The sequence below is a fragment of the Elephas maximus genome, chromosome 3, assembly GCF_024166365.1.
Source record: "Elephas maximus indicus isolate mEleMax1 chromosome 3, mEleMax1 primary haplotype, whole genome shotgun sequence".
Classification (NCBI taxonomy): Eukaryota; Metazoa; Chordata; class Mammalia; order Proboscidea; family Elephantidae; genus Elephas; species Elephas maximus.
The window spans coordinates 118,255,639-118,282,082 of record NC_064821.1 but is presented as its reverse complement, the minus strand read 5'-3'; the positions used below and the strand labels follow the sequence as shown (position 1 = coordinate 118,282,082).

Here is a 26,444-nt window from a genome sequence, read left to right as displayed (position 1 = left end):
AGTACTGCCAGGTTTCAGAAATCCTGATCCATTTTAATTCTCTGCCAAACAGGTATAATTATTTGATATTCTGTTGTGCATTTACCTTTTCCTTTTTTTATATATCTTCGTTAGACTCAACATCCAATGAGAACAGGAACCTTATCCATCTTGCTCACCAAGATGGGTCCTGATGGCGCAGTGATTAAGAACTCAACTACTAACCAAAAAGATGAGAAGTTTGAATCCACCAACTGCTCCTTGGAAACCCTATGGGGGAGTTCTACTCCGTCCTAAAGGCTCCATCGGAGTCAGAATTGACTCGATAGCAGTAGGCTTATTATATTCTCAGCTCTTAAAACAATGACAGGCAAAGAATGTTTTGTCAATAAATATTTACTGAGTGACTGAATAGTACCCACGTTTTCCTTTAAAAGCACTATATATATAGCTTTAGTATTTCAGCAGCTGACCTCCATCGTCAGCTAAAGGCACGTTTTCTCCAGGGCATGATTTGCAACTAAGGGACAAAGGATTCAACTTTATGAAAGTATTAAAAGAAAAATGGTGTGAATACTTGAAATCTTCAGGGGAAGAAGGTTACTAAGCACACATTTTTTTCAAGTAGTTAAATTTCTTTTCAGAGCTTGTGCAATAAATCTACTTTCCTAAATCTCTGGCAGGGTCAATGATTTGTGTTTAAATGTGCAAATGTGTTGCAGCTCTGATTTTCCCTCTGCCATGCTATAAATAAATTAACACTTTTATCTAATCTGACTTGCATCTACCTGTTACAATTTGAAAACATATTGCAGTCCTGGGTGATGCTTTCTCTGGAGAGACTATTGTTCCAAGTAAAAGTAATGGTTTTAACTGATGATTTTCCACAATGAAAGAATCCAAAGGAATCAAGGATTGTGAGTAATGGTGCTCACATTTTGGCATGTTATGATGAAACGTGAAGTTTGGAAGATCATCAAAACAGCTATCTAACAGCCCTTGTCAAAAATGTGGTTCTACTTTATTCTGTCCTATATCTCCTGCTCTCTCTAATATAACTCCTTTGGTATGACAAATTTATCAAAGTCAACAATCATGGCTATTGAAATGAAATCAAGTAATTTGTTTAGGATCACGGAGTGGTGAAGCTAAGACTTGAATTTAGACCTGTTAATGGAAATAACAATAAATTTACATTTTAAGCAAGAGTTTTTTTAAGAATAAATACTTTAAATTAAAACAATTAATGACAGGAATTTTAGGCACAAGGAAAACCAACATTGGATATGTTTGATAGTTGGCACAGCTTTTGATTTCCATTTCTGTACATATGCATGGTAAATTTGTACACTGATCTCTTACTTAGCTGTATTTAGATGTATAGACACATGTTCTTACAGCTTCAAAAGAGTTTTTTATTTGCACAGAAGTGGCATTGACAGGCTCAATAGGTTGTATCATTCTTATTGAAGCAACATATTCATACCCCCAACCAATATATTCCCCCATATACTCTCACAATATTGCACAATGGACAGTGTTAATAACACTTGATTCATTTGTTAAAAATAATTTCATTGATATTAGAAATCTATAATCTCTTTATTCATTTTTTTCTTCAATATAGTTGTAATTTCCTTCTTCTTATAACCATTTGGAAATACGTAATAATCAAAAGAAAAATAAGATCATATTCAATTTCACACCTTTATCACTAACTACTTTCTAACGTTAGCTCTCTTTTTCTTACAGAGTAGGTACAATATGAGATGTATCTTTTACAGATTCATGAAATGCTACTTTGTAAAACTAAATTTTTTTAATCCTAAATTCTCTGAAGTTTCTGCCATTTTTACTTTACATTTTTTGAATCCTAAATTCTCTAAAGTTTCTTCATTTTTACTTAGGTCTTCATATTTCAAAAATAATGGTGTCTACCTGGTGGCATAGGGGTTAAGAGCTACAGCTGCTAACCAAAAGGTCAGCAGTTTGAATCCACCAGGTGCTCCTTGGAAACCCTATAGGGCAGTCCTACTCTGTCCTATAGGGTCACTATGAGTTGGAATTGACTTGACAGCAGTGGGTTTGGTTTTTTAATGGGTATCTAGTCTGTCTAGAGAGTTATGAAACAACTGAGAATTCAGTGATCATGGCAGGTCCCTCCATCACTGCTACAGTGAGGTTACCAGGAGATTGCTTTGCCTCTATTCTTAGCCATCAATTCCAGGCCCACCAGGAAGAGAACACCATATATGGGAAGTGGATAGATGCAGGGATGGTCAAACTCTGGAAAGCCAGACAATTAATTACTTTGCATTAATTCTTTATTTCATTCATTCTTTCATTTTACAAATGTAATGAACACTTGGTAGTATTAATACGTCAGAACTTTTGAGTTCTCTGAGTTTCTGACTTACTGACTGTAGGGAGAGTAGGGAGTTAAGAACAAATCCTTCTTTTTCAGCCTGGTGTATCATCATGTTGGTTTACATTCAAGAAGGGCCAACACATATAATGCTTTTGCAGAAACCAAAGGCTTAATGTGTGAGGGGCAAAGCATAAAGGATTTTGGACCTTGTTTCCCCAGAGAGTGGCATAATTTTATTTCCTCGGATTCTTTTCTGTAATACCATATAACTCAAAACCTTAGTTTATCCATTTTGCCAGCACCACCTTCAAACGTGAGGCAAGAGGTACTTTTCTTGCTCATAACAGAAAATCTTATGAATTTCTTTTTCTTTCCTGTGGACTTGACTGAGGTTTTGTAAGAGGGATCAAGGGATTGGTACAAATAGGCAGCCTCCTAGCATATCGACGGTGATGGGTTTTATTTATTTTTTAAGCATACAGAAAAGGATACCTAGTTTACTGGGAAGTGAATGAAGTTTAAGAATAGAGATGGAGGGGAATATAAAGGAAACAGAAACGGAATAAAAAAGATTACTGCTTTTTTTTTTTTTACATGTCGTATTCTGTTTTCCAAAAAAAAACTGAATCCATGACAAAATTAACAGGCTCTTATATACATCGTGTGATACTTACAATGCTATTGGAGGTTAAATAACAGATACAAATATTTGGAATTTGTAAAGAATACAATAAAGTAAAAAGTCAACCCATGTTAAAAAACAAAACCAATATTATAAGTAAGGCAATATGCCAAATTTTAAGCTTTCCAAATGTATCTTTCCACAGCCAAGATTGACCTTTACTTTTCTTTATATAGCATCTAAAACAATGTTACTCAAACAGTATATTAAGTGAAGAAAGATATTTCTTTCTGGAGACAAAGCACTGCTATATTAAATGCAGCTTAAAAAAAATAATAGTAGATTAAATCCCAGATTTTGATGAAAATTTTGAAAAATATATAGACACCCAGGAAAGAGGTGGCATATAATTAGGATGAGCTCTACAGTTCCATGTAGGCATTCAGCTCTTTCAGAAGCCAGAAAAGAAGAGTGTCAGTGGATAGAGTTTACCCAACAAAAACAATACTAGGAACAACAATGGCAACAATAACCAAAAAAAATTCCTATTTTGCAGATGTGAAAATGAGGAGCAAATATGCAGAGAGATATCTAAAGCCATAATATTTACAGGCATAGTGGAAATGTAAACAATATTTTCTGATACCCACATGTACCTGCTATTACTGCAACTATTGTCACTTGGAAAAGGCAGTTTTATTAGACTACAGCATATGCAGAGGAACGCATTCAGATAAGTTATATCCTTGCAAATGGAACATAGTAGAGGTTTCACATGGTGCAGACCAAAAACATATGGCTCCATTCAGAGACAGAGTAAATAATACTTTGCAAGCAATATATTCAACCTGGCCAGAACAGAACCTAGCTGAAACCAACCACCTAAACAGTAGCAGCCAGTTCCTTTGCAAGCACTTTCTTCTCATAATTTATCCCTCTTGAACAAGGTGCGTGTGTTGAGGGAGAAGGGCACAATTCTTCCCCAGTGTAAGGTAGGATATACTGTCTCGCTTTTTTTTTTCTTTTGCAATTTAATTTTTTTTCTCCTTCACCATCCCTCCCCTCCCTCATAACCATCAAATATTGTTTCTTTTTGTGTAAACCTTTTCATGTGTTTTTATAGTAGTGGTCTCATATAATATTTCTCCTTTCAGGCTTAACTTATTTCACTCACCATAATACCCTCCAGATTCATCCATGTTGTGAGATGCTTCACAGATTGATCATTGTTCTTTATCATTTCTTAGTACTCTGTTCTGTGTATGTACCACAGTTTATCCAATCATCTGTTGATGGGGACCTAGGTTGTTTCCATCTTCCTGCTATTGTGAACAATGCTGCAATGAACATGGGTGTGCATATGCCTATTCGTGTGATGGCACTTATTTCTCTAGAATATATTTCTAGAAGTGGGATTGCTGAATCAGATGGCATTTCTATCTTTCTAAGGAAAGGCCATATTGTTTTCCAAAATGGTTGTACCATTGCATTCGCACCAGCAGTGCATAAGAGTTCCAATCTCCCCACATTTGTTATTTTCTGGTTTTTTGATTTGTGCAGTACTGCCAGTGTCATGGATTGAATTATTTCCCCCCAAAAATGTGTTAATCAGTTTGGCTGGGCCATGATTCCCAGTATTGTGTGATTTTTCTATGTGTTGTAAATCCTGCCTCTATGATGTTAATGATGGAGAATGGGCGGCAGTTGAGTTAGTGAGGCTGGACTCAATCTAAAAGATTGGGTTGTGTCTTGAGGCAATCTCTTGAGATATAAAAGAGAGAACCGAGCAGAGAGACAGGGGGACCTCATGCCACCAAGAAAGCAGCACCGGGAGCAGAGCGCATCCTTTGGACCCAGGGTCCCCACGCCTGAGAAGCTCCTCGACCAGGAGAAGATTGAGGACAAGGACATTCCTCCAGAGCTAACGGAGAGAGAAAACCTTCCCCTGGAGCTGATGCCCTGAATTTGTACTTTTACACTACTTTACCATAAATAAGTAAATTTCTCTTTGTTAAAGGCATCCACTTGTGGTATTTCTGTTATAGCAGCACTAGATAACCGAGACAGCCAGGGTGAGGTGGTATCTCACTGGAGTTTTGATTTGCATTTCTTTAATTGCTAGTGATCGATAGCATTTTCTCATGTGTCTGTTAAACAAAAAAAAACCAAACCTGGTGCCATCGAGTCGATTCTGACTCATAGCGACCCTATAGGACAGAGTAGAACTGCCCCATAGAGTTTCCAAGGAGTGCCTGGTGGATTGGAACTGCCAACCCTTTGGTTAGCAGCCGTAGCACTTAACCACTATGCCACCAGGGTTTCCATGTGTCTGTTAGCTGCTTTAATATCTTCTTGGGTGAAGTGTCTGTTCATTTCCTTTACCATTTTTTAATTAGATTATTTGTCTTTTTTTTGTAGAGGTGCTGGATTTTCCTGTAGATTTTAGAGATTAAACTTTTGTTGGATCCGTAATAGCCAATATTTTTTCCCATTCTGTAGGTTCTCTTTTTACTCTTTTTGTGAAGCCTTTTTATGAGCGTAAATGTTTAATTTTAGAAGATCCCAGGTATTTAGTTTTTCTCCTGGAGGTTGTGTGTTGTTAGTTATGGTTTGTATCCAGTTAATGCTGTGTATTAGGGCCTCTAGCATTAATCCTCTTTTTTCTTCTATGATCTTTTTATTTTTTAAATTTATAATTAGGTCTTTGATCCATTTTGAATTAATTTTTGTGTATGGTGTGAGGTATGGGTCCTGTTTCATTATTCTTGCAAATGGACATCCAGTTTTGCCAGCACCATTTGTTAAAAAGACCGTCTTTTCCCCATTTGATGGACTTTGGGTCCTTGTCAAAGATCAGGTGACCATAGGTGGATGGATTTACATCTGGGTTCACAGTTCTGTTCCATTGGTCAATGTATCTGTCATCATACCAGTATCAGACTGTTTTGACTACTGTAGCTGTATAGTAGGTTCTGAGGTCAGGTAATGTGAGTCATCGTACTTCATCCTTCTTCAATAGTGCTTTACTTACCTGGGGCCTCTCCCCTTTCCATAAAAAGTTAATGATTATTTTCTCCATCTCTTCAAAGAATGTTGTTAGTATTTGGATCGGGATTAAATTGTATTTGTAGATTGCTTTGGGTAGAATTATCATTTTCACAATATTGAGTCTACCTATCCATGAGTATGGTGTGTTTTTCCATTTATGTAGATCTCTTTTGGTTTCTTGCAGCAGTGTTTTTTAGTTTTCTTTATTTGTTTTTCTGTTTTGTTGTACTTAAGATGAAGGTTCACAGAACAAACTAGCTTCTCATTAAACAGTACATATGTTGTTTTATGACATTGGTTAACAACCCCACGACATGTCAATACTCTCTTCTCGACCTCGGTTCCCTATTACCAGCTTCCCTGTCCCCTCCTGCCTTCTAGTCCTTTCCATTTGGCTGTTATGCCCCTTTAGTCTCATTTTGTTTCGTGGGCCTGTCTAATCTTTGGCTGAAGGGTGAGCCTTGGGAGTGACTTCATTACCGAGCTAAAAGGATGTCCCGGGGCCATACTCTCAGGGTTTATCCAGTCACTGTCAGGCCAGTAAGTCTGCCTTTTTTTGTGTGTGTGAGTTAGAGTTTTGTTCTACATTTTTCTCCATCTCTGTCCAGGACCCTCTATTGTGACCCCTGTCAGAAGAGTCAGCGGTGGTAGCTAGGCACCATCTCGTTGTACTGGACTCAGCCGGTAGATGCTGTGGTAATTGTGGTCTATTTTCATTTGGACTAACCTGTGCCTTGTGTCTTCAGTTTTCTTCATTGTCCCTTACTCTCAAAGGGATAAGACCAGTGGAATATCTTAGATGGCCACACATAGGCTTTTAAGACCCCAGACGCTACTCACCAGCATAAAATGTAGAACATTTCCTTTATAAACAATGTTATGCCAACTGAGCTGGATGATCCCCGAGACCATGGTCCCCACAGCCTCAGCCCAGCAATTCAGTCCCTCAGGGAGTTTGGATGTGTCTATGGAGCTTACATGACCTTGCCTTGGACAAGTTGTGCTGACTACCCCCAGAATTGTGTATTGTCTTCCTCTTCACCAAAGTTACCACTTTTCTATTGCCTTATTTGTTGGTTTCCCATCCCTACCCCTCCCCTCCCTCGTAACCATCAAAGATTGTTTCTTTTTGCATGTAAACCTTTTCATGAGTTTTTGCAGTAATGGCCTCATATAATATTTGTCCTATTGTGATTGACTTATTTCACACAGCATAATGCCCTCCAGTTTCATCCATGTTATGAGATGCTTCACAGATTCATGATTGTTCTTTATCATTGCATAATACTCCTTTGTGTGTATGTACTGTGGTTTGCTTATCCATTTGTCTGTTGATGGACATCTATGTTGTTTACATCTTTCTGCTATTATGAACAATGCTGCAATGAACATGGGTGTGCATATGTCTATTTGCATATGCATATAGATGCATGTGATATATTCCTAGGAGTAGGATTGCTGGATCATGTGGTATTTTCCAAAATGGTTGTACCGTTTTGCATTCCCACCAGCAGTGCATAAGAGTTCCAATCTCCCTGCAGCCTCTCCAACATTTGTTATTTTCTGTTTTTTTTTTTTTTTATTTGTGCCGGTAATGCCCGGGTGAGATGGTATCTTACTGCGGTTTTGATCTGCATTTCTCTAATTGCTAGTGATTGAGAGTGTTTCCTCATGTGTCTGTTAGCTGCTTTAATATCTTCTTGGGTAAAGTGTCAGTTCATTTCCTTTGCCCATTTTTTAATTGGGTTATTTGTCTTTTCATTGTATAGGTGCTGGATTTTCCTACAGATTTTAGAGACTAGAACTTTGTCTGATTTGTAGTAGCCAAAATTTGTTTCTAAGTCTGTAGGTTCTCTTTTTGTGAAGTCTTTTGATAAGAATAAGTGTTTGATTTTTAGAAGATCCCAGGTATCTAGTTTATCCTCTAGAGTTTGTGTGTTTTTGGTTATGGTTTGTATCCTGTTAATACCTTGTATTAGGGTCTCTAGTGTTGATGTTATTTTTTCTTCTATGAACTTTACAGTTTTTGCTGTATATTTAGGTCTTTGATCTATTTGGAATTAGTCTTTTTTTTTATATAGTGTGAGCTATGGGTCCTGATTCACTTTTTTGCAGATAAACATCCAGTTTTGCCAACACCATTTGTTAAAAAGACTGTCTTTTCTCCATCTGATGGACTTTGGGCCCTTGTTGAAGATCAGGTGACCATAGGTGGATGAGTTTACATCTTGGCTCTCAATTCTGTTCCACTGGTCAATGTATCTGTCATTGTACAGTACCAGGCTATTTTGACTACTGTAGCTGTATAGTAAGTTCTGAGGTCAAGTAGTGTGAGTCCTTCCACTTTATTCTTCTTCTTCAATAGTGTTTTACTTATCCAGAGCCTCTTCCCTTTCCATATAAAGTTAATGATTAGTTTTTCCATCTCTTTAAAAAATGTTGATATTTGGTTCGGGATTGCATTGTATTTGTGAATTGCTTTGGATAGAAGCTTATTTTCACGATGTTGAGTCTACTTATCCATGAACATGGTATGCTTTTCCATTTATGTAGATCTCTTTTGGTTTCTTGCAGTAGCGTTTTGTAGTTTTGTTTTGTTTTGTTTTTGTATAGGTCTTTTACATCCCTAGTTAGATTTATTCCTAAGTATATTATTTTTTTAGGGACTATTATAAATGGTATTGTTTTCCTGGTTTCCTTTTCATCCTTCTCTTTATTGGTGTACAGGAATCCAACTGATTTTTGTGTGTTTATCTTATATCTTGCTACTCTGCTGAATCTTTCTATTAGTTTCAGTAGTTCTCTTGTGGAGTCTTTGGGGTTTTCTATGCAGAATATCATATCATCTGCAATTTTGGATGCTTTTTATTTCCTTTTATTGCCTTATTGCTCTGGCTAGGACTTCTAGCACAATGCTAAATAAGAGTGGTGATAAAGGATATCTTGTCTTGTTCCTGTTCTCAAGGGGAATGTTTTCAGCCTCTCCCTTTTAAGAGTTATGTTGGCTGTTGGTTTTGCATAGATGCCCTTTACTATGTTGGGAAATTTCCCTTCTATACATATTTTATTGAGAGTTTATATCAGGAATGAGTGTTGAACTTTGTCAAATGCCTTTTCTTCGTCAATTGAGATGTTTATGTGACTCTTTTATTCCTTTTATTTATGTGGTTTATTACATTGATTGATTTACTAATGTTGAACCATCCTTGCATACCTGATACGAATCCTACTTAGTCATGGTGTCTTATTTTTTTGATGTGATGCTGACTTCTATTGGCTGGAATTTTGTTGAAAGTTTTTGCATCCATATTCATTAGAGATATTGGTCTGTAATTTTCTTTCTTGTGGCATCTTCACCTGATTTTGGTATCAGAGTTATACTGGCTTCACCGAATGTATTCAGAAGTATCACTTTCTTTTCTATTTTCTGAAATAATTTGAGTAGTACTGTTGTAAGCTCTTCTCGGAATGTTTGGTAGAGTTGTCACTTGAAGCCGTCTGGGTTAGGGCTTCTTTTTTTTTTAATTACCTTTTCAATCTCTTCTCTTGTTATGGATCTGTTCAGATTTTCAACATCCTTATGTGTTAGTTTGTGTAGATAGTGTGTTTCTAGAAATTTTTCCATTTTGTCTAGGTTTTCAAATTTGTAGGAGTATAGTTTTTTCATAATACTCTGTCATTGTCCTTTTTATTTCACTTGGGTCTGTTGTGATATCCCCAATTTCATTTCTTAGTTGGGATATTTGCATCCTTTCCTGTTTTTTCTTTGTCAATTTAGCCGGTTGTTTGTCGATTTTGTTGAACCTCTCAAAGAACCAACTTTTGGTTTTGTTGATCCTTTCTAGTGCTTTCTTATTCTCTATTTCTTTTATTTATGCTCTGATATTTATTATTTCCTTTCTTCTGATGGCTGTGGACTTCTTTTGCTGTTCTCTTTCTATTTGTTCAAGTTGTGTAGCTAATGTTTTGATTTTGTTCCTTTCTTCTTTTTTGATGCAAGCATCTATTGCTATAAATTGACCTCTGAGGGCTGCCTTTGCTGTGTCCCAAAGGTTTTGGTATGATGTGTTTTTGTTCTTGTTTGAAACTAGGAATTTTTTTTATTCCATTTCTGATTTCTTCTATTACACAGCAGTTTTTAAGGAGGGTGTTACTCCATTTCCATGTAATTGATTTTTTTTTTTCCTTGCTTTTCCTGTTATTAATTTCTACTTTGATGGCATTGTGGTCAGAGAAGATGCTTTTTATTATTTCAATGTTTTGGATTTTGTTGAGAGTTTCTCTGTGGCCTAAGATGTGGTCTATTCTGGAGAACATTCCATGTGCATTGGGAAAGAATGAGTGCTTTGCAGCTGTTAGGTGGAGTGTTCTATATATGTCTGCGAGGTCAAGTTGGCTGATTGTGTGCTTTAGATCTTCTATATCTTCGATGGGTTTCTTTCTTGATGTTCTGTCTCTTACCAAAAGTGGTGTATTGAAGTCTCCTACTATTATTGTGGAACTGTCAATTTCTCTTTTCAGTGCTGTTAGAGTTTTATGTATTTTAGAGCCCTCTCATTGGGTGCATAGATGTTTATTATGGTTAAGTCTTCATGATGGATTGTCCGTTTAATCATTATATAATGCCCTTCTTCGTCTTTTATGGTGAACTTTGTTTTGAAGTCCATTTTATCTGAGATTAGTATTGCCACTCCTGATCTTTTTTGGTAGCCGTTTGCTTGATATATTTTCTTCCATCCTTTGATTTTTAATACATTTACATCTTTGTTTCTAAGGTGTGCTGTTGTATACAGCATATTGATGGATCATTTTTTTTTTTTTTCCATTCTGTCACTCTCTCTCTCTTTATGGATACATTAAAGCTATTTACATTCAGTGTAATTATTAATAGGTGTGTTTATTGCTGTCATTTTGTAGTGCTTTTTTTTTTTTTTTGTGATGCTGACACTTTGTTCCTTTTACTCTCCTGTGTTGAATTCCTTTTATTTGTGGATTTTTTTTTCATTTCTTTTGTTTTTGTAGATTTTGTTTTTACTGAGACTTTATGTTTTTCTTCTTTATTTTGATGAGTAGGTTTGTTAACTTTCTTTGTGGTTGCTTTGAAATTTATCCTTATCTTCCTGGGTTTGAAGCAGCCTATTATCACTTCGTGTGACCTTGCCTTCCTCTCCATTAGAAAGTTCTATACCTACACCATTTATTCCCTCATTTATTGTTCTAACATTGTTGTCATTTGCAAATTAATCTCTCTGGATCGCCTGTTGTAATTCTTTTGGTTTTGGATAGTCCTTGAGAGTTCATTTCCTAGGGTGATATCTTGCTGGTATGATCCTGCATCTTAGTTTCAGGCTGTGGTCTGATGTTGTTTGCTCTCAAACTGAAGGACTTCCTTTAATAATCCTTGTCATTAATGTCTGTTAATCTGGAAAAGTCCTAATTTCACCATCATATTTCAATGAGGATTTTGCAGGATGTATTATTTTTGGTTGGCATTTTTTTTTTTTTTTTCTTTCAAGGTTTTATGTATGTCCTCCCATTGCCTTCTTCCCTGCATGGTTTTTCTGCCAAGTAATCAGAGCTTAGTCTTATTCCTTCCCCTCTGTATGTGACTTTTCATTTTTCTTGAGCTGTTCTCAGGATTCTTTGTCTTTGGTTTTAGCAAGTGTGATTATGATATCCCTTGGTGATTTTCTTTTAGGGTCTATCCTATATGGGTCTTGTTGATCTTCTTGGATGGCCAGCTTTTCATCTTTCATGGCATTAGGGAAGTTTTCTGCCAGCAATTCTTCAATGATCCTCTCTGTGTTTCCATTTTTTCCCTCTGTTTTGGAATTCTGATCACTGCAGATTTTTGCTTTGGATTGTATCCTACATCATTCTCAAGGTTTCTTCATTTTTCTTCATTCTTTTCTCTGATTTTTCCACAAACAATGTGATATCCATGTATTTGTCTTCAGTTTTGCTGATCTTGTCTTCCCTTGTTTCAAACCTGCTCCTCAGGCCTTCTATTACACTGTCTGTTTCTGAAATCATGTTGTTTATCTTTTGGATTTCTAATTGCTGTTTTTGTATGATTTTCTAGTTGTGAATTTACTTTGACATTTTGTCCCTGTATTGTTTTCCTGAATTCTTCCATTGTTTTGCCTGTATTTTCCATGAATTTATCTTCCTTTCCCATGAATTTGTCTATTTTTTCCTTATTTTTATCTGTTTTTTTTTTTTTTTGCTTCAACTCTTAGATAGCTCTGAATATTAGAGATTTGAATTCCTTATCAGGTAGTTCCAGTGCCTTTTCTTCTACTGGAAAGTTATCTGGTGTTTTATTTTGGATGCCTACTGTCCTTTTTTTTTTTTTTTTTTTTAATGTTTTGTTGTTGTCTGCCGTCTTTGGGACATTCAGTAATTATTTCTCTTGTTCATTGATTATACATTTATTTGTTTTGTCCTGGCTTTTTGTTTTATTTGGTTATGATCGAGCAGGGGGCCTCTGAGTTCTTTGTTGTTTGCTTGCTGGTGGGCATGATACTTTTCACCTCCTTGTCCAATGGGCAGGGTCAGTCCCTCTGCTATGGTCTAGCAGGGCAGGTACAGTGGGTGGTCTGTCTCCTTCTGGGAATTCTGTGAAGCTGCTTTCCCATACACCCTGTCTGACAATCTCCGACTAGAGCCCAAGATGGTGAATCCGTGTTGTGCTAGCTTATAAGGGACCCCTGCTTCATTTCTCTCCTTGCTGTCTGTTCTCTGGCAGTTTCGTATTTCCATTTAGTGCTTGGTTGAGTTCTTTATCTCTTCACTTGTTGCTTAGGGTTCCAGGACTGATGTTTGCCTCTGTTTTACTTATTTTTTGTGGTCTTTTCTGTGCTTCTGTTTACAGTGCCATGCTGGCTCCTCCCCTCATTTTTTTTTTTTTTTTTTTTTTTGAATGAACTGAACCTTCAACTGATTGAGCACCTACCATATTCAGGCTCTGGGCTGGGCATTGGGATTACCAACTTCAGTGATTTAAATTTTTAAGAGGAAAAACAATAACTAAATTTGCACTGAAAATCAAAGCACTTATTTTGTAAGGAAAATGAGTCTCAGACCACCAAGTGGAGCAGAATGTAGAGAAATAGTAGAAGGGAGGTGAAAATGTACCACTCAGCAGTTGTTTTCGATATCAGTGAACATGGGGGCCACATTTCCATACACAGATTCTGGTTCAGTATAGTTAGGGTAAGGACAAGTACTCTCAGGTGATGTTAATGCTGGAGTTCATTGTACTATGTTATCACTCTAGCTTTACTTAAAATGTGAAAGGAGTTAGAAGAGTGTGTGGAAAGCAGTTGGAACAAAATTTTATTTGGGCTCCTTCTTAGCCTTTCTTTACTTTCTTTCTATAAACTGGAGAAAAGAAAGAAGGGCTGATTGAAGAGAAGCTAATTGAAGGCCAGAAAAGAAAATCCCACAAAGTCCAGAATATGTGATGGCAGTTAGAAAGGCTCTGGGAGTATTATATTGAGTAAATATTACTCTTACCTGTAGGAGTAGGCATGTTTATTGTTTTTCTATCTTAAAGTATCAAATAGTTGTGCTAGCTCTGCTGGATTTGGTTTATTCTGTGAGATCTAACAACAACACTCTTACTTGTTAAAAGCAAATACTATATAGGCCTGAGCAATGGAATAAATTTCTATCAATAGAATTTTTATTTTATTGGGATTTTTCACAGGGCTTTATACACATTACAGTGGTTAAATCACTTGTCTGCTAACTGAAAGGTCAGTGGCTTGAACCCCCAGCTGCTCCACTAGAGAAAGATGTGGCAGTCTGCTTCCATAACGATTTTCAGCCTTGGAAACCCTATGAGGCAGTTCTACTTTTTCCTATAGGATCACTGTGTCAAAATCAACTCAATAGTAACGGCTTTGGTTTTTGATTTGGTTATATATGTTTTCATATTTAATGCTCATAATAGCCCTATGAAGTAGGTATTATCTTCTTTGTTTTTATGAGAAAACTGACCTTAAGAGATGTTAAAAGTGCTTCCCTGAATCACATGAAAACCAGTGCATCTACTCTGAAGTCCACATTCTTAAGTACTTCTTTCTCTATTATCAATATAAAATATTTCCTCTTCTGTGACAAGGGCATTCATAAGACCACATTTTGTATTAACTATTGGTATATCTCTACTGCCTTAAGACGCTAAATGATTTTTGTCAGACTCAGTATTATTAGGGACTGGCAAAATAGTAATCTTAAAACATTGTCATAATTATTATAGCATTCTTATTAGACACCATGCTTCTTTGTTTTCAGTCAGATAAGCAGCTATTTCTGTTTGTAAACAAAGATCCAAAGGCACTGTGGTAATATTCAATAAGAAATCATCTTCTATTTGGTTTTAACACAGTTCTGCTCCATTATATGTGATACAGCTATTTTCTAAATATCTTTGATTTTATATTCCTATTTATGATGTCCTGATCTATCCACATATTACTTAATGATCCTCAAAACACTACTAGGGATATAGACGTCAGAAGTATATTTTCCATTGTCTTAGCTTTGAATTTTCTAGTGGTCCAAAACAAAAATGAAAACAACCAGCTTATAGGATCATGAATCATAGTATAAAAGCAAATTAGGATGTCAGAAGTAGAGATGTATGAGAAATTTCTCCCACGGGTACTCAGTAAGTGGATACATTGATTATAGTGGACGAGGACCTCAATAACTTTTCTGATAAAAATATAACAGTTTCATATGGCCTTTTCGATACTGTCCCTCAGTACAAACTATTTGGTACAATAACACCAAGCAAAATTTAGTAAAGGCAGCTTTTAGAGGAACCAAAATAAAGGCGGTCAGGGAGTAAATACACTGATTCTGTTTATGGAGATGGAAAATATGGCAATGGATGTTGGTAATGGTTGCACAACATGATTGATGTAATTGTTTTCATTGAATTTTACAAGTAAAAAAGTTAAACTGGGAGATGATGTGTTGCCTATATTTTTACAATAAATTTTAAAAAAGATAATTTACTTTGTATAACCACTTAACTCTTAAATTGATAGTCATGAAGTTTTTTTTTTTTTTTTTCTGAGACAAGTATGCATACTGTACTTTTTTTGGTAATATTAAAAATTTTGGAAGTTGAAATATTACAATGGCTTAATATATCTCTCCACTCTTATCAAACTGTCTGGCTTGAAACCTTGAGTACGGGCATGTGATTTCTCCAAAAGAAAGTAACGTTTAGTTCGGTTAAGTGTCACATTGCTAACTTACACTGTATAAAAGTCAATATGTACCAAGTCATATTAGTGAATTTCATCTACACTGCTAGGAGGTTGTTGAACTCAATTACAGAAATGTGCAGAGTTCTATTTGATGTGTGACAAGGTTGGGAGACCACAATCAATTAAAAAGAACGCATGTATATCCTGTTCTTTGGAAACAGTTTGTATAGTATCCCTTGTTCAGCTTCTGCTTTTTTGTTTGAGTTTTCCTCTGAACATAGGAGAACAAAGACTTTAATAATTCCCCAGTTTCATTTGAAATTGTTTTGTCAGCAATATCTAGTAGCAAGTCTTGAGATTGTTGTTTTACTCGAATAAAGCCTCAGGCAGCGACAATTAAACTTACTGTATCTTTTTTTTCTTGTAGCAAAACCATTTGAAAATGGACAATATTTGGATATTTATGGAATTACAAGAGACCAGGCTGGGGAATATGAGTGCAGTGCGGAAAATGATGTGTCATTCCCAGACGTGAAAAAAGTTAAAATTGTCGTAAACTGTAAGTCCTGTTGCCTTTCCTCATCCCAACTTCAGAGAAAAGATCAAACATCTAAAAAATAATGTCTGAAATTTTGTGTTGCTGTTTTTTTGAAAAAGATGGCTATGATAAAGACCACCTACGACAGTGAAATGTGTACGTTCTGGAATATTGATCATATTATTTTATGTAGCATGAATTGTCACAAGCGATCCTGTGATAATGCCATTTGATATAGAGATTAAAATGTTTCCAATATCACTCTAGTTTCCTGCATTCTAAACTGTAGTATCCTTATCTCTAATACATTGTAGACACAGGTTTTTTCTTCACTCTCATGAGTTTCACTTGGAGTGTACTCATACTAAATTTAAGTGTGTTACTCCCAATCAAATCTGATGGAAATAAAGTGTGCTGGACTGTACTCAAAGACAAGAGATGTAGCTGTGTTGTGCCTGTTATTAAGGTGAATTATTTCTATTTAATTTGGAAAATGTTGAGACATTGAAGAAAAAATTATTCCTTGAGTATCAGCATTAGGAATTTAGAATATTAGGAGATCCCTACAGACCAACCAATACCATTATGGTATACCCTTTCTCTAATTGACTCAAAACATTAACACAAGATAATTCTTCATTAACATCCTTTTATATATTTTATAATCTCAACAACTGCAGTAGTCTATACTTTCAAACATACCCCCCTAGTCTCTCTCTCAAAATTTTATATTATTTAACTTCTTCAAATAACATGTCTTTGGGGCAATAATATTTTACCAAGGTGTTTAGAAGCTACAATTTTCAAATTTTTGTCCCATTTATACACTTCCTATATGTGGCCATCGCTAATAATTTGCACTTCATTTTGTATAATGGATCAGAAGAAATTGTTCCAAGTGCATCCAAAAATGCTAAAACAAATCAGTAGTTGTTTCATATTAATATAAATCTTTCAGTAACTTGGGCCAAAAAATAACTAATGAAACACTCCTGGAAGTTAAGATGTCTGCCACAGCAAATCACTGTCAACCACTCTAGTGCCTAGTCTAGTAGCGCCTAGTCTAGTAGTGCCTAGTCTATGTCTTTGGGGTTGAACTATCTCTGTGGAATAGACTAAGCAAATATGCATAATACCAGATAGGTTGGCAGTTTCTGAGGAGACCTGGTTGCACAATGGTTAAGCACTGGGCTGCTAACCGAAAGATTGATGGCCTGAATCCACCAGTGCTAATTGGGAAAAAGGACTTAGTGATCTGCCCCTGTAAAGATTTACAGCTTAGGAAACTGCATGGGGAAGTTCTACTCTGTCATATAGTGTTGTTATGAGTCAAAATGGACTCGACTACACACAACAACAACAGGCAGTTTCTGCAAGAGGATTTCTCATAGACTGTTAGGCAGACAAACTACCTCATAGTCACCTAAGGAGCTGATTAAAATGGAAAATATCTGGGCCCTATATGAATGGTATTGAATCAGAATCCTTGGGGTGTAAGGCCTCAAAATCCACATTTCTAGTAAGTTCCCAGTTATTCTCAGGACACCTACTGCTTATCTTTCTGGAACTCTTTGAAATAAGAGATAACAAACAAGTGAACATTACTGACCATATTATCATCAGCTATGCTTACCTGAATGTGTCCACTGATTTAATTCTTTGAAGGTTGGGGACAGTTGCAAGTAATAGGGTGACTAAGGAAATAATATTTTTAGCAGTGAGCACTAAAATGAAAAATTCATTTAGAACTGTCAAATAAGAAAGACATCCGTCAAGGCAACACAACCCGTTCTCCAACCCCCAAGCCCAATAGTTCTCTAAAGTGATAGTGCTGGTAGGGATGGAGTTTAAAAGTCACCTGCTGTATGGATTTTCATGGGCCATACTTCATGTAGAAGTCCCTGGGTGGTGCGAATGGTTAATGGGCTCAGCTAACTGAAAGTTTGGAGGCTGGAGTCCACCCAGAGGAGCCTTGGAAGAAAGTTCTGGCAATCTACTTCCAGAAAATCAGCTATTGAAAACCCTATAGAGCATAGTACTACTCTGATACACATGGGGTCACCATGAGTCCGCACTGGCTCGATGGCAACTAGTAAATATGATACAAATGTTCTTTTTTTAATCCTCCCTCTCTGACTTTGGTTCTTTGCCATTTGTTATGTAATCTGATGCTGTATTTCCCTAGAGAAGTGAGGACTTTGGACTGAGAAAGATCAACTAAAGAGGAAGAAATTTCGAGAGAAAATGAATTGAAAGAAATGCATACCAATCAAATTAGTCATCATCTGAAAGGACGGATTTGAAAAGAGAATTCATATATAGGCAGAGAATAGAGACTGGGGAAACAAGATGTCAAGAATTGTGAAGCGACTGCCATGGCGTCATGGATATTGATAGCAGGCAGAGATGAAGGGCAGTTTATTACCCATAGTTATAGCAGGAGCCAGAGGGTTATCATTTTCTTCCATTAGGTCCCCAAACCCAAGTTGCTACAGGGAGATGGAATGAGAACTACTGACACCAACACACACCTACCCACACACAGTGGGTTTACGTCATAATTTAAAAAACAACATTTAAAAAACAACAACAAAAAAATGCACCCAGGTGTATTTAAAAATTATTTTAAACAATTTTATGCCTTTTTTCCCTCCCCCAATTACACACTGGTTCACCTTTTCCTAAATGTTCCATGAATAATTGTGTTTAATACTGATAGGTAAACTTGTATCTCTTGAATATATTTTTCTTAAGAGATGGGTTTTGCCCAGACTTCAAGTCAAGACCTAAATTCTGCCTTAGTTTGGAATAGTTAAGTTACACATATACAGTAAGGTTTGTATGTATATGAGTGTGAGCATGTATGGGTATGTTCCTGGTTATGATGAGGTTTGGAAAGTGTTAATTTTGTGAATTTGCTCCATTAAAAGTGAAAATTCAGAGCTACCTATGGATTTCACTGATCTGATTTCCCAAAAGAAATCAGCCAAAGCCTACTAAACAAGCTTCAGTTCATCAAAGCCCAAAATTGAGCACAGGGGTCTATGTTACAGCATGGAACAGCACATCCCCTGATAATCTAGATTCCCTCAAGGCAGTACCATGCCAGACTCAAGGCAGCTCTGCCTTTCATTGTCATTAATCAATATTGATTGTGCATATGGAATGCAGTAGTATTTTGAGTTATAATTTGAAGAGAAAATTTGTCCCTTTTCCCCAATGGGGCTTGAGATGAAATGTAATAAATTTTCATAAGCTCTGGTAGATCAGTTACGTGGCAAGTCAATTTGAGGAAGAGATTGAGATTTCCTGCAAGTTAGAAATGTTTAATATTTTACTATTTGCCTGTATATACACAGCACACATATAAAATAAACATCATATTTACCACATATTTTTGTAGCTATAACACTTTCGTGTGGATTTATATTCAATTTAATTAGTTTAGAGATTTATTTTATATAGATTGGGCTGCTTAGTTGATTGAATAGATTAGTTCATTTTGAGTTGTTTACAATGTCTTAATATAAAGAGAAACAAATTTATAGGCTAGTTAGGCTCAATGGAAAAGAGCTATTTCTGGGTGTGGGGTGTGTAGATGATTTTTCTTTTTTACTTCTGCATTTTCTGTTATTCTCCTATAGTAAAAAATATTGTTGTCAAATTTATAAACCAACTAAAAAATAAAAAGGATGATTATTTTCATAACTAGACCTTGAGAGATTAAACACACACATACCACACACACACACACCATGAGAGAAACATTGTTTTTTTGGAAACAGTTGATTAGCTAAGCCAGAGAGAACTAATAAACCTAGAATTGTACAGAACCCCTGTTTTATTTGCATTTCTTTTCCACGCTTTGCAGTAGCTTGTGACGTTTGGCCCATAATCGCTGCTGTTAATTGAACCAGTGGAAGAACGAGTGAGTTCTACAATGCTCATGGGTTCAGCTGAACTGAGAAAAGCAGGAATCAATGAAGGTTTTGTTTGCAAAGGAGAGATGAGGTTCTGGAAAATCAGCAAAATTGGCTACTATGGGAAGCCAAGTCTAGAATCTGGAAAATTTAGAAGGTGTGGTGGAATAATAAAATGTTGTAGATCTATGTGGAGAAGAAGCAAGCCCAGCTATTAGAAATCAGTAAAGCATGGAAGACCTAGCCCTCAATATTGATGTTGCTAACAAAAGGGGTAAGGGCCTCCAAACTTGTAACAGAGGCTGTTTGTTTTCCACTCTGTTTGTATGAATTCTTTCCTTCAGGAGTGGCTATTTTAGAAATGAACCTGTATAGATTGCAAGCCTTATAGTCATATACAACTTGCTTGAATGCCTGTTCTATAATTTACTAGGCTTTGAAATACTGGGCAAACTAATTTACCTCTCAGATTCTTGATTTTCTCTTCCATAAATCCAAGGTAATAATACACGATCCTAAAGGTTTTGGTAAGATTAAATTAGATGATGTACTTAAAGCATCTATCCCAGCACCTTGCTCATGGTAGGCAATGTAGGTAGTTTTTTTTTTTTTTTTAAGTATTATTATTACTCTAAAACATAAGCTTCATGTGTTAAGGGATTTTCTTCTTCTCTGTACAGTGAAGTGTTCACAGCACCTGGAACAGAACCTGGTCCAAAGAAGGCACCCAATAAATAATTGTGTAATGAATAAATTATTAAAGAGATTAGAGTCTTCCTGGTAAATTTTTCTACTGGGTAATAGGGAAGAGATAGTGTTTGCTCTACGATTACATTTTTTCTCCCAGGACAATGAGTAAATGGTATGTTGGCTAATTTTTTTTTTTTTGATACCATCACTACATTACCAAATTTTTCATGTGAATTCAATAAAGATAGCCTGACATTTATATAGTGCTTTTACTCAGAGAAAGGAATCACTAACTTCATTTGTTTTTACAGACAACAAAATTGAAGTCCAAAGAGATTAAAACACTCAATAACTTCCCTAACTTTCAATAACAAAATAGACATGAATAAGAAACTATTAATTAACCAGAAAATGATGAAGAGTCAATCAGATTATAGTAAAATGCGGTCCAAACATTATTTCAATTTTCACTCATGATAGATTCATATTTTGACCATTTAATTTGAGACCAGAAATTATTTTACACATGCAATTGTCAGTAAAACAGAATTGAGTAAATCTTCCTATATGGTCAAATAATAAAGACTTTTTGGGTGCACTGTGAACTGTGTTTTTATCCAGTAAATCATAGGCACATATTGTGCATTATTTTGCATCTGATACATATTCATTTATGCAAATGTACAACTTATCTTCTCAATATAGCTAGCTCTAAGCATGTGGAATAGAATGTACCAATTAATACAACTTAGTACAATTGTATTGAAGCCTGGAATGAGCAGCCACCAGGGAGAGGTAGGAGAAGTCTTCTAGGGAAATGACCAGTTTTCTTAGGCTATTCATAAAGTGTTCTTCAAAGCCTAAGGCAATTTAGGGGGACATGTCAGACTTAAGAATAGAGGAAATTGCAGATGATGAGTAACTATTACCTTGAATAAAGGAAAAATCCTGACATTCAGGGTTTGATTGGGGCAAAGACACTGTCATAGATTCAGAAGAAAAATGAGTTATTTGAATTCATAGTTACCATCTTAGCTCTTAGTCCTGGCTCCATTTTACAACCCTTACTTAACTTTCCATTTATCACATATTTTATAGCAGTTTATAACTGAGATTACTCTGCTGTGTTTTATATTTCCTTATAGCACTTATTTGAAACAACTCAGGGCACAAAAGAAAAAAAAAAAAAAGGATGCATATAGTTGTCACCTAAATAAATTACTAGCCTACATGCCAGGTCTCTATAATAATGATGAGGCACTTCAGAACATACACATTTGTATATGTATTTATTTACTCATTTATGTATTGCTTACTAGGAGTCTGCAAGGCATTAGGGTCTGGAATACCTGGAATACCTGGAAGTTCATCCTCTAAGAAAGGAGAGACGAAAGAGACATGTAGTTATAATAGAACGTGACAAGTGCTTTGATAAGCCGATCATAAGGATGCTGTGCAAGGCTGTCAGAAGGCCACTAAAAATAACTGGGGTATCATAAAAGCTTCTAAGAGGCCTTGACCCTGATGGATGCTGAAGGACAAGATTGAATTTAAAAAGTGAAAAAAAAAAAAGAAGAAGAAAGAACAGTCTCCCAGCAGATAGTAGAAGCAACATCTGCCTAACCCCATAGGTGACAGAAGCCAGGCACAGTTAGTTCTGTGAGGATGCAGTGGGCTACAGGAGACCAGAGAGGGGGATAGGTGCTATAGAGGAAGACAGGGGCAGATGAGATGGGAGTTAATGAATTTACATAGGCATATTTAGATCCAGCACTTCACAATCAAAGAGGAATAACATTGATGTGATAGAAATATTCATAGATACTGAATATTAAACAAAGATATTTAAATGATTTTATTTTCTACATTCCTAATGTATACTTGGAAGGTTTCTATTTTGTTATGGCAAGGGCAAAGGAAAAGATTGAAAAGGTAATACTGAGAACAACATTTGAAAGAGGTATGAGGAACTAAGAAATTTGAAGGAACATTGAGTATTTAATATTAGAAACATAGATAACCCTGCCCCATTGCTGTGGAATCAATTCGGACTCATAGAGACCCTATAGGACAGAGTAGAATTGCCCCATAGAGTTTACAAGGAGCACCTGTTGGATTCGAACTGCGACCCTTTGGTTAGCAGCCACAGCACTTAACAACAGTCACCCAGAAATCATACTTTTAAGTAAAACAAACAAACAAAAAAATCCATCTCCATTGAGTCAATTCTGACTCATAATAACTCGATAGGACAGACTAGAACTGTCCCATAGGGTTTCCAAGGAGCAGCTGGTAGATTTGAACTACCGACCTTTTGGGTGGCAGCAGCCTTGTGCTCCACCTTCTCCTCAATGAAACAACATCAAAACAAAACAAACAAACAAAAACTAAGAACTAAACACTTCAGTTTCATCTTGGGACTTTCATGGTATAAAAAGTTCAGATTTAATTCTATGGTTTATATAATCCTACAGTTGAAGTACAACTCCTGTAATTAAACATGTAGTTAGGGAATAAATGATTCTGTCTAGTGAGGGAGGCATAATTGGTCTTTTGTTTTAAATATTAGACATACTTATGGTGCGGTTAATGACTAACCTGAAAGGCTATTTTTACTTAATGAGTCGGCTACCCAATTTAACTTAAATGTATCTCCCATACTTTTAGCTAGGTTTTGAGAGGAGCTTTAGTGTTAAAGGTCTATGAGTGAGCCTTTCTCCTTTTGTTCATGGAAATCAAAATGCATCTGTAGTAACCAAACATGCATATTTTTTATTGCTTTTTTTTTCTAAAAATAAAAGGTAAACCAATTTCCCTGCTTTAAATATGTGAACAAAACTTCTTGCTAGATGAGGGGAAAAAAAAAAAAAAAAAGATGAGAGTCCATGTTTATTTTACGTGGTTTTATTTATAGTTCTTTCCAGGTTGGCATTCATCACTTTAGAAATATACAGAGTAATCGGTATAATAGAGTTGACCATCAGCTATCAGTAAGAAAGCGATTTTTAACAGAGTGAAAATGCTCTGGGTTGAAAATGATTCTATGTCAAACTAAAAAAAGTGATGAAGTCAGGCTAGAAAGAACAAAAAATACCTATCGCACACTTGCATTTGTGCCTCAGTGATGGTGTGCTCATCACGGTCTGTGTTCTAGTAAGCTACCTAAGGTCAAACTCTGGAAATAGCCAGAGGGCTTCTGATTACACTCTTCAAACTGATTCAAAGGTTCAAATTTTGCATTAATCAGTACAAACATTTAGTTTATAAACCTGAATTTACGCAAGTCTAACTTTACCAGTGTATTTCCTCAGTGAGCATGTACCTCAGCCAAAGTAACATATGAAATTTAATTCTTTGACCTGACACTTGAAAAACATTCATAGAATGAGAACAACACTGAATTAATCTTCTTGAATCTTTTCCATACCGCCATGATTAAACTTCACAGGAATTGTCATGGATTCTTACGTCAGCTATTGCACAGCTGTGTGTGTTTTGTGTACAGGTGTGTATGTGTGCAAAGAGACTGAAGGTGGGGTGCTTAAGAGAAGTGCTTAGGAGAAATATTATAAAAAAAAAAAAAATGTGGAAGAATTATAGTAGACAAATTTGGAAGAAAAAGTGCCAGATTGTCAGAAACTTCCTTTGTATGTTTGATCTTGCCTCTCCTGTTCCCATTCATTCCTTCTTTTATTATTATTTACTTTCTTTGTCACCATCATCAGCAAGAATATTACTATTCTTCTCACTCTGTTAGTATTTGGTTCCCACTCTTCCCATTCCTCTTATCTCTACCCACGTGCATAAGAATTCTAAACCAATTTCTAAATAACATGTGTATGATGTCGATCAGCAATGAATTACACAGTCACCTTGGAAACTTTTTAGATATACATATTTCTGCATAACCACCCCCCAAATATTCTGAAATATTGTATCCATATTATCATTTACCATGAACTAATGGGTGAAACTTGGCATTTTAAAAATGTTCTAGGTGATTATAATAAACATTTATGTTTGAGGATTTCAGGAGAATGAGTATAAGACAAAACAGAAGGGCAGAAGAGCTGAATTCTGTGTTTAACTGTGCCATGTAATTAATCATACAAGTTTGGACAAAGAAGATACATTTCTAGGTTTTGTCTTCTTCATTTACAAAATGGCAAAGTTATCTCTATGATATTGCCTGCTTCTGAGATTCTGATCTGTTTCTCTAATACGAGCACGTGCATTTTTCAGAGACTGCATGGGTTCAACTCCCAACATCAGGGAGTGAAGATTTAAAGCCACCGTTTGGCTTTAATGTCAAGTGATTTAAGGTGACCTCATTCTTTTGCTGCTTTAGAGAGGGGTCTTCCTTAACTCACCTCTGTGTGAGGCAATGTAGCATAGTGGTTACAAGAACAAGTTCTAGAGCTGAGCCACTTGAGTTTGACTCCTGGCTCTGCCACTTAGTAGTATACAAGCTTCATGGAATTATTGAACTCTGTGTGTGTCAGATTCATCAACTATAAAGTGAGAAGGTGAGGATTAAATGAGTTCATACATGAAAAGGCTTAGTGAGTGTTATTATTTCTTCTAATACATAGCAATGTCTGATATTAAATGTCCATTGGTTGCATAAGTGAATAAATATAAAGTAAGCACACATGGAAATCTATACTTCATAATGATGTTGAAATCATCCAAACTAATTCTTCATTTTATGGAGGTATGAATTTGGATTCAGAGAGCTTTGGAAATCAGGTAGTAGAATTTCTGGAAGTACTGGGAATGGAACCTGACTTTAATCCTGATTTTAAGTCTGAGGCTAATTTCATCATACCAGCCTGCCTCCACGTAAATCAAAACAAGGAATCTAATTATTTCCAGTAAACTGTGTAAACTCCAGAGACTTTTAGACGTATAATATAATCTGAAGGATAAGGAGAAAGGATCCCCGCATGTAATGAGGGAAAGATTTGAAGAAGCAGAATATGCACAGGTGCTAACTGTCAAAATGGCTGAAGCTGAAATAAAGCAAAGAACCAAGAGAATTAGAATTCTCAGTGAATAAATAAAATAATCACAATAAATAATCCTTGGATACAATGCTGCACTCAAAATAGGTTTGTTCACATATTGTCTGAAATAAGAATTTTGCTAACTAATGAACATAATGGCATCTCAGCATCCTGTGGTTTGCCTGCTCACTGCTGCATGGTAAAGTCAACAGCAGCACAAACAACAAATAAATAAACAAAGCACCCTCTGTCAGGGCCATTAAACAGTGATGGTTTTCATAGGTAAACTGAAAGGTAATAAAGTTCTATTTAGAATTCTCTATGTGTGTTCCATGTTTAATATTTACCATTATACTGTTGTTGGCTCGAGATTGTAGTCCATTCAGTCCATTCAATTACTTAAATGTAGTTTGGTGACAATTGTAAAGACAACATCTGATGTCCACTTCCCACTTGTTTCACAGTTAGAATTAGTAATTTGGATAAAATTTCTAAATTTTTAAGTAGTATAATGAGACATATTAGCTTAATGCATGCTAAAAAAATGTCTACAATAAATCATACTTTCGCCGAATCTAAATGATTAAGTATTCTAGCCTGTTGAGAATGTTTCTGCATTTAGTGTAACCAACTAGTATACACTTATATGACAGTTTGGAAGGATCAAAAGTTCGCAAATACTACATGTGTTAATGTTGTTTTGTCTTAGCATATTCATTTTGCAAACCCTTATAATTTTTTCTGTGGATATCAAAAGGACTTTGAAGCCCAAAAGGACTGCTTCTCATACAGAATCAGTCTTTACTAAATAAAGACCCTTATAAGCTGTTCTGTGCAGCCCCCTTTCAAAAAACAAACAAACAAAAACCAAATAGATGTATGTAATGATTTGTGAATTCTCTAGGAGACAAGTTGCATAGCTCTAAGAGTCTAGTGCCCTGATAGAATTGTCTAGATTATCCATTGTGGTAGAGATTTCAATTGTTCATCAAAATTTGTTTTTATCTTCTTCCTGTACTCACTCCTTGGGTAAGATTGTCTGTCCT

The 26,444-nt window shown here is 35.8% G+C and overlaps 1 protein-coding gene across 1 annotated transcript in view; it reads left to right on the top strand.

Moving 5' to 3' along the window:
• NEGR1 (neuronal growth regulator 1) overlaps window positions 1-26,444 on the top strand; it is a 1,075,199-nt gene that overhangs the window by 698,500 nt on the left and 350,255 nt on the right. Inside the window, exon 4 of the mRNA XM_049879570.1 lies at window positions 15,672-15,803. Within this exon, the coding sequence (XP_049735527.1) occupies window positions 15,672-15,803 (132 nt within the window). The remainder of the gene's footprint in view (window positions 1-15,671; window positions 15,804-26,444) is intronic.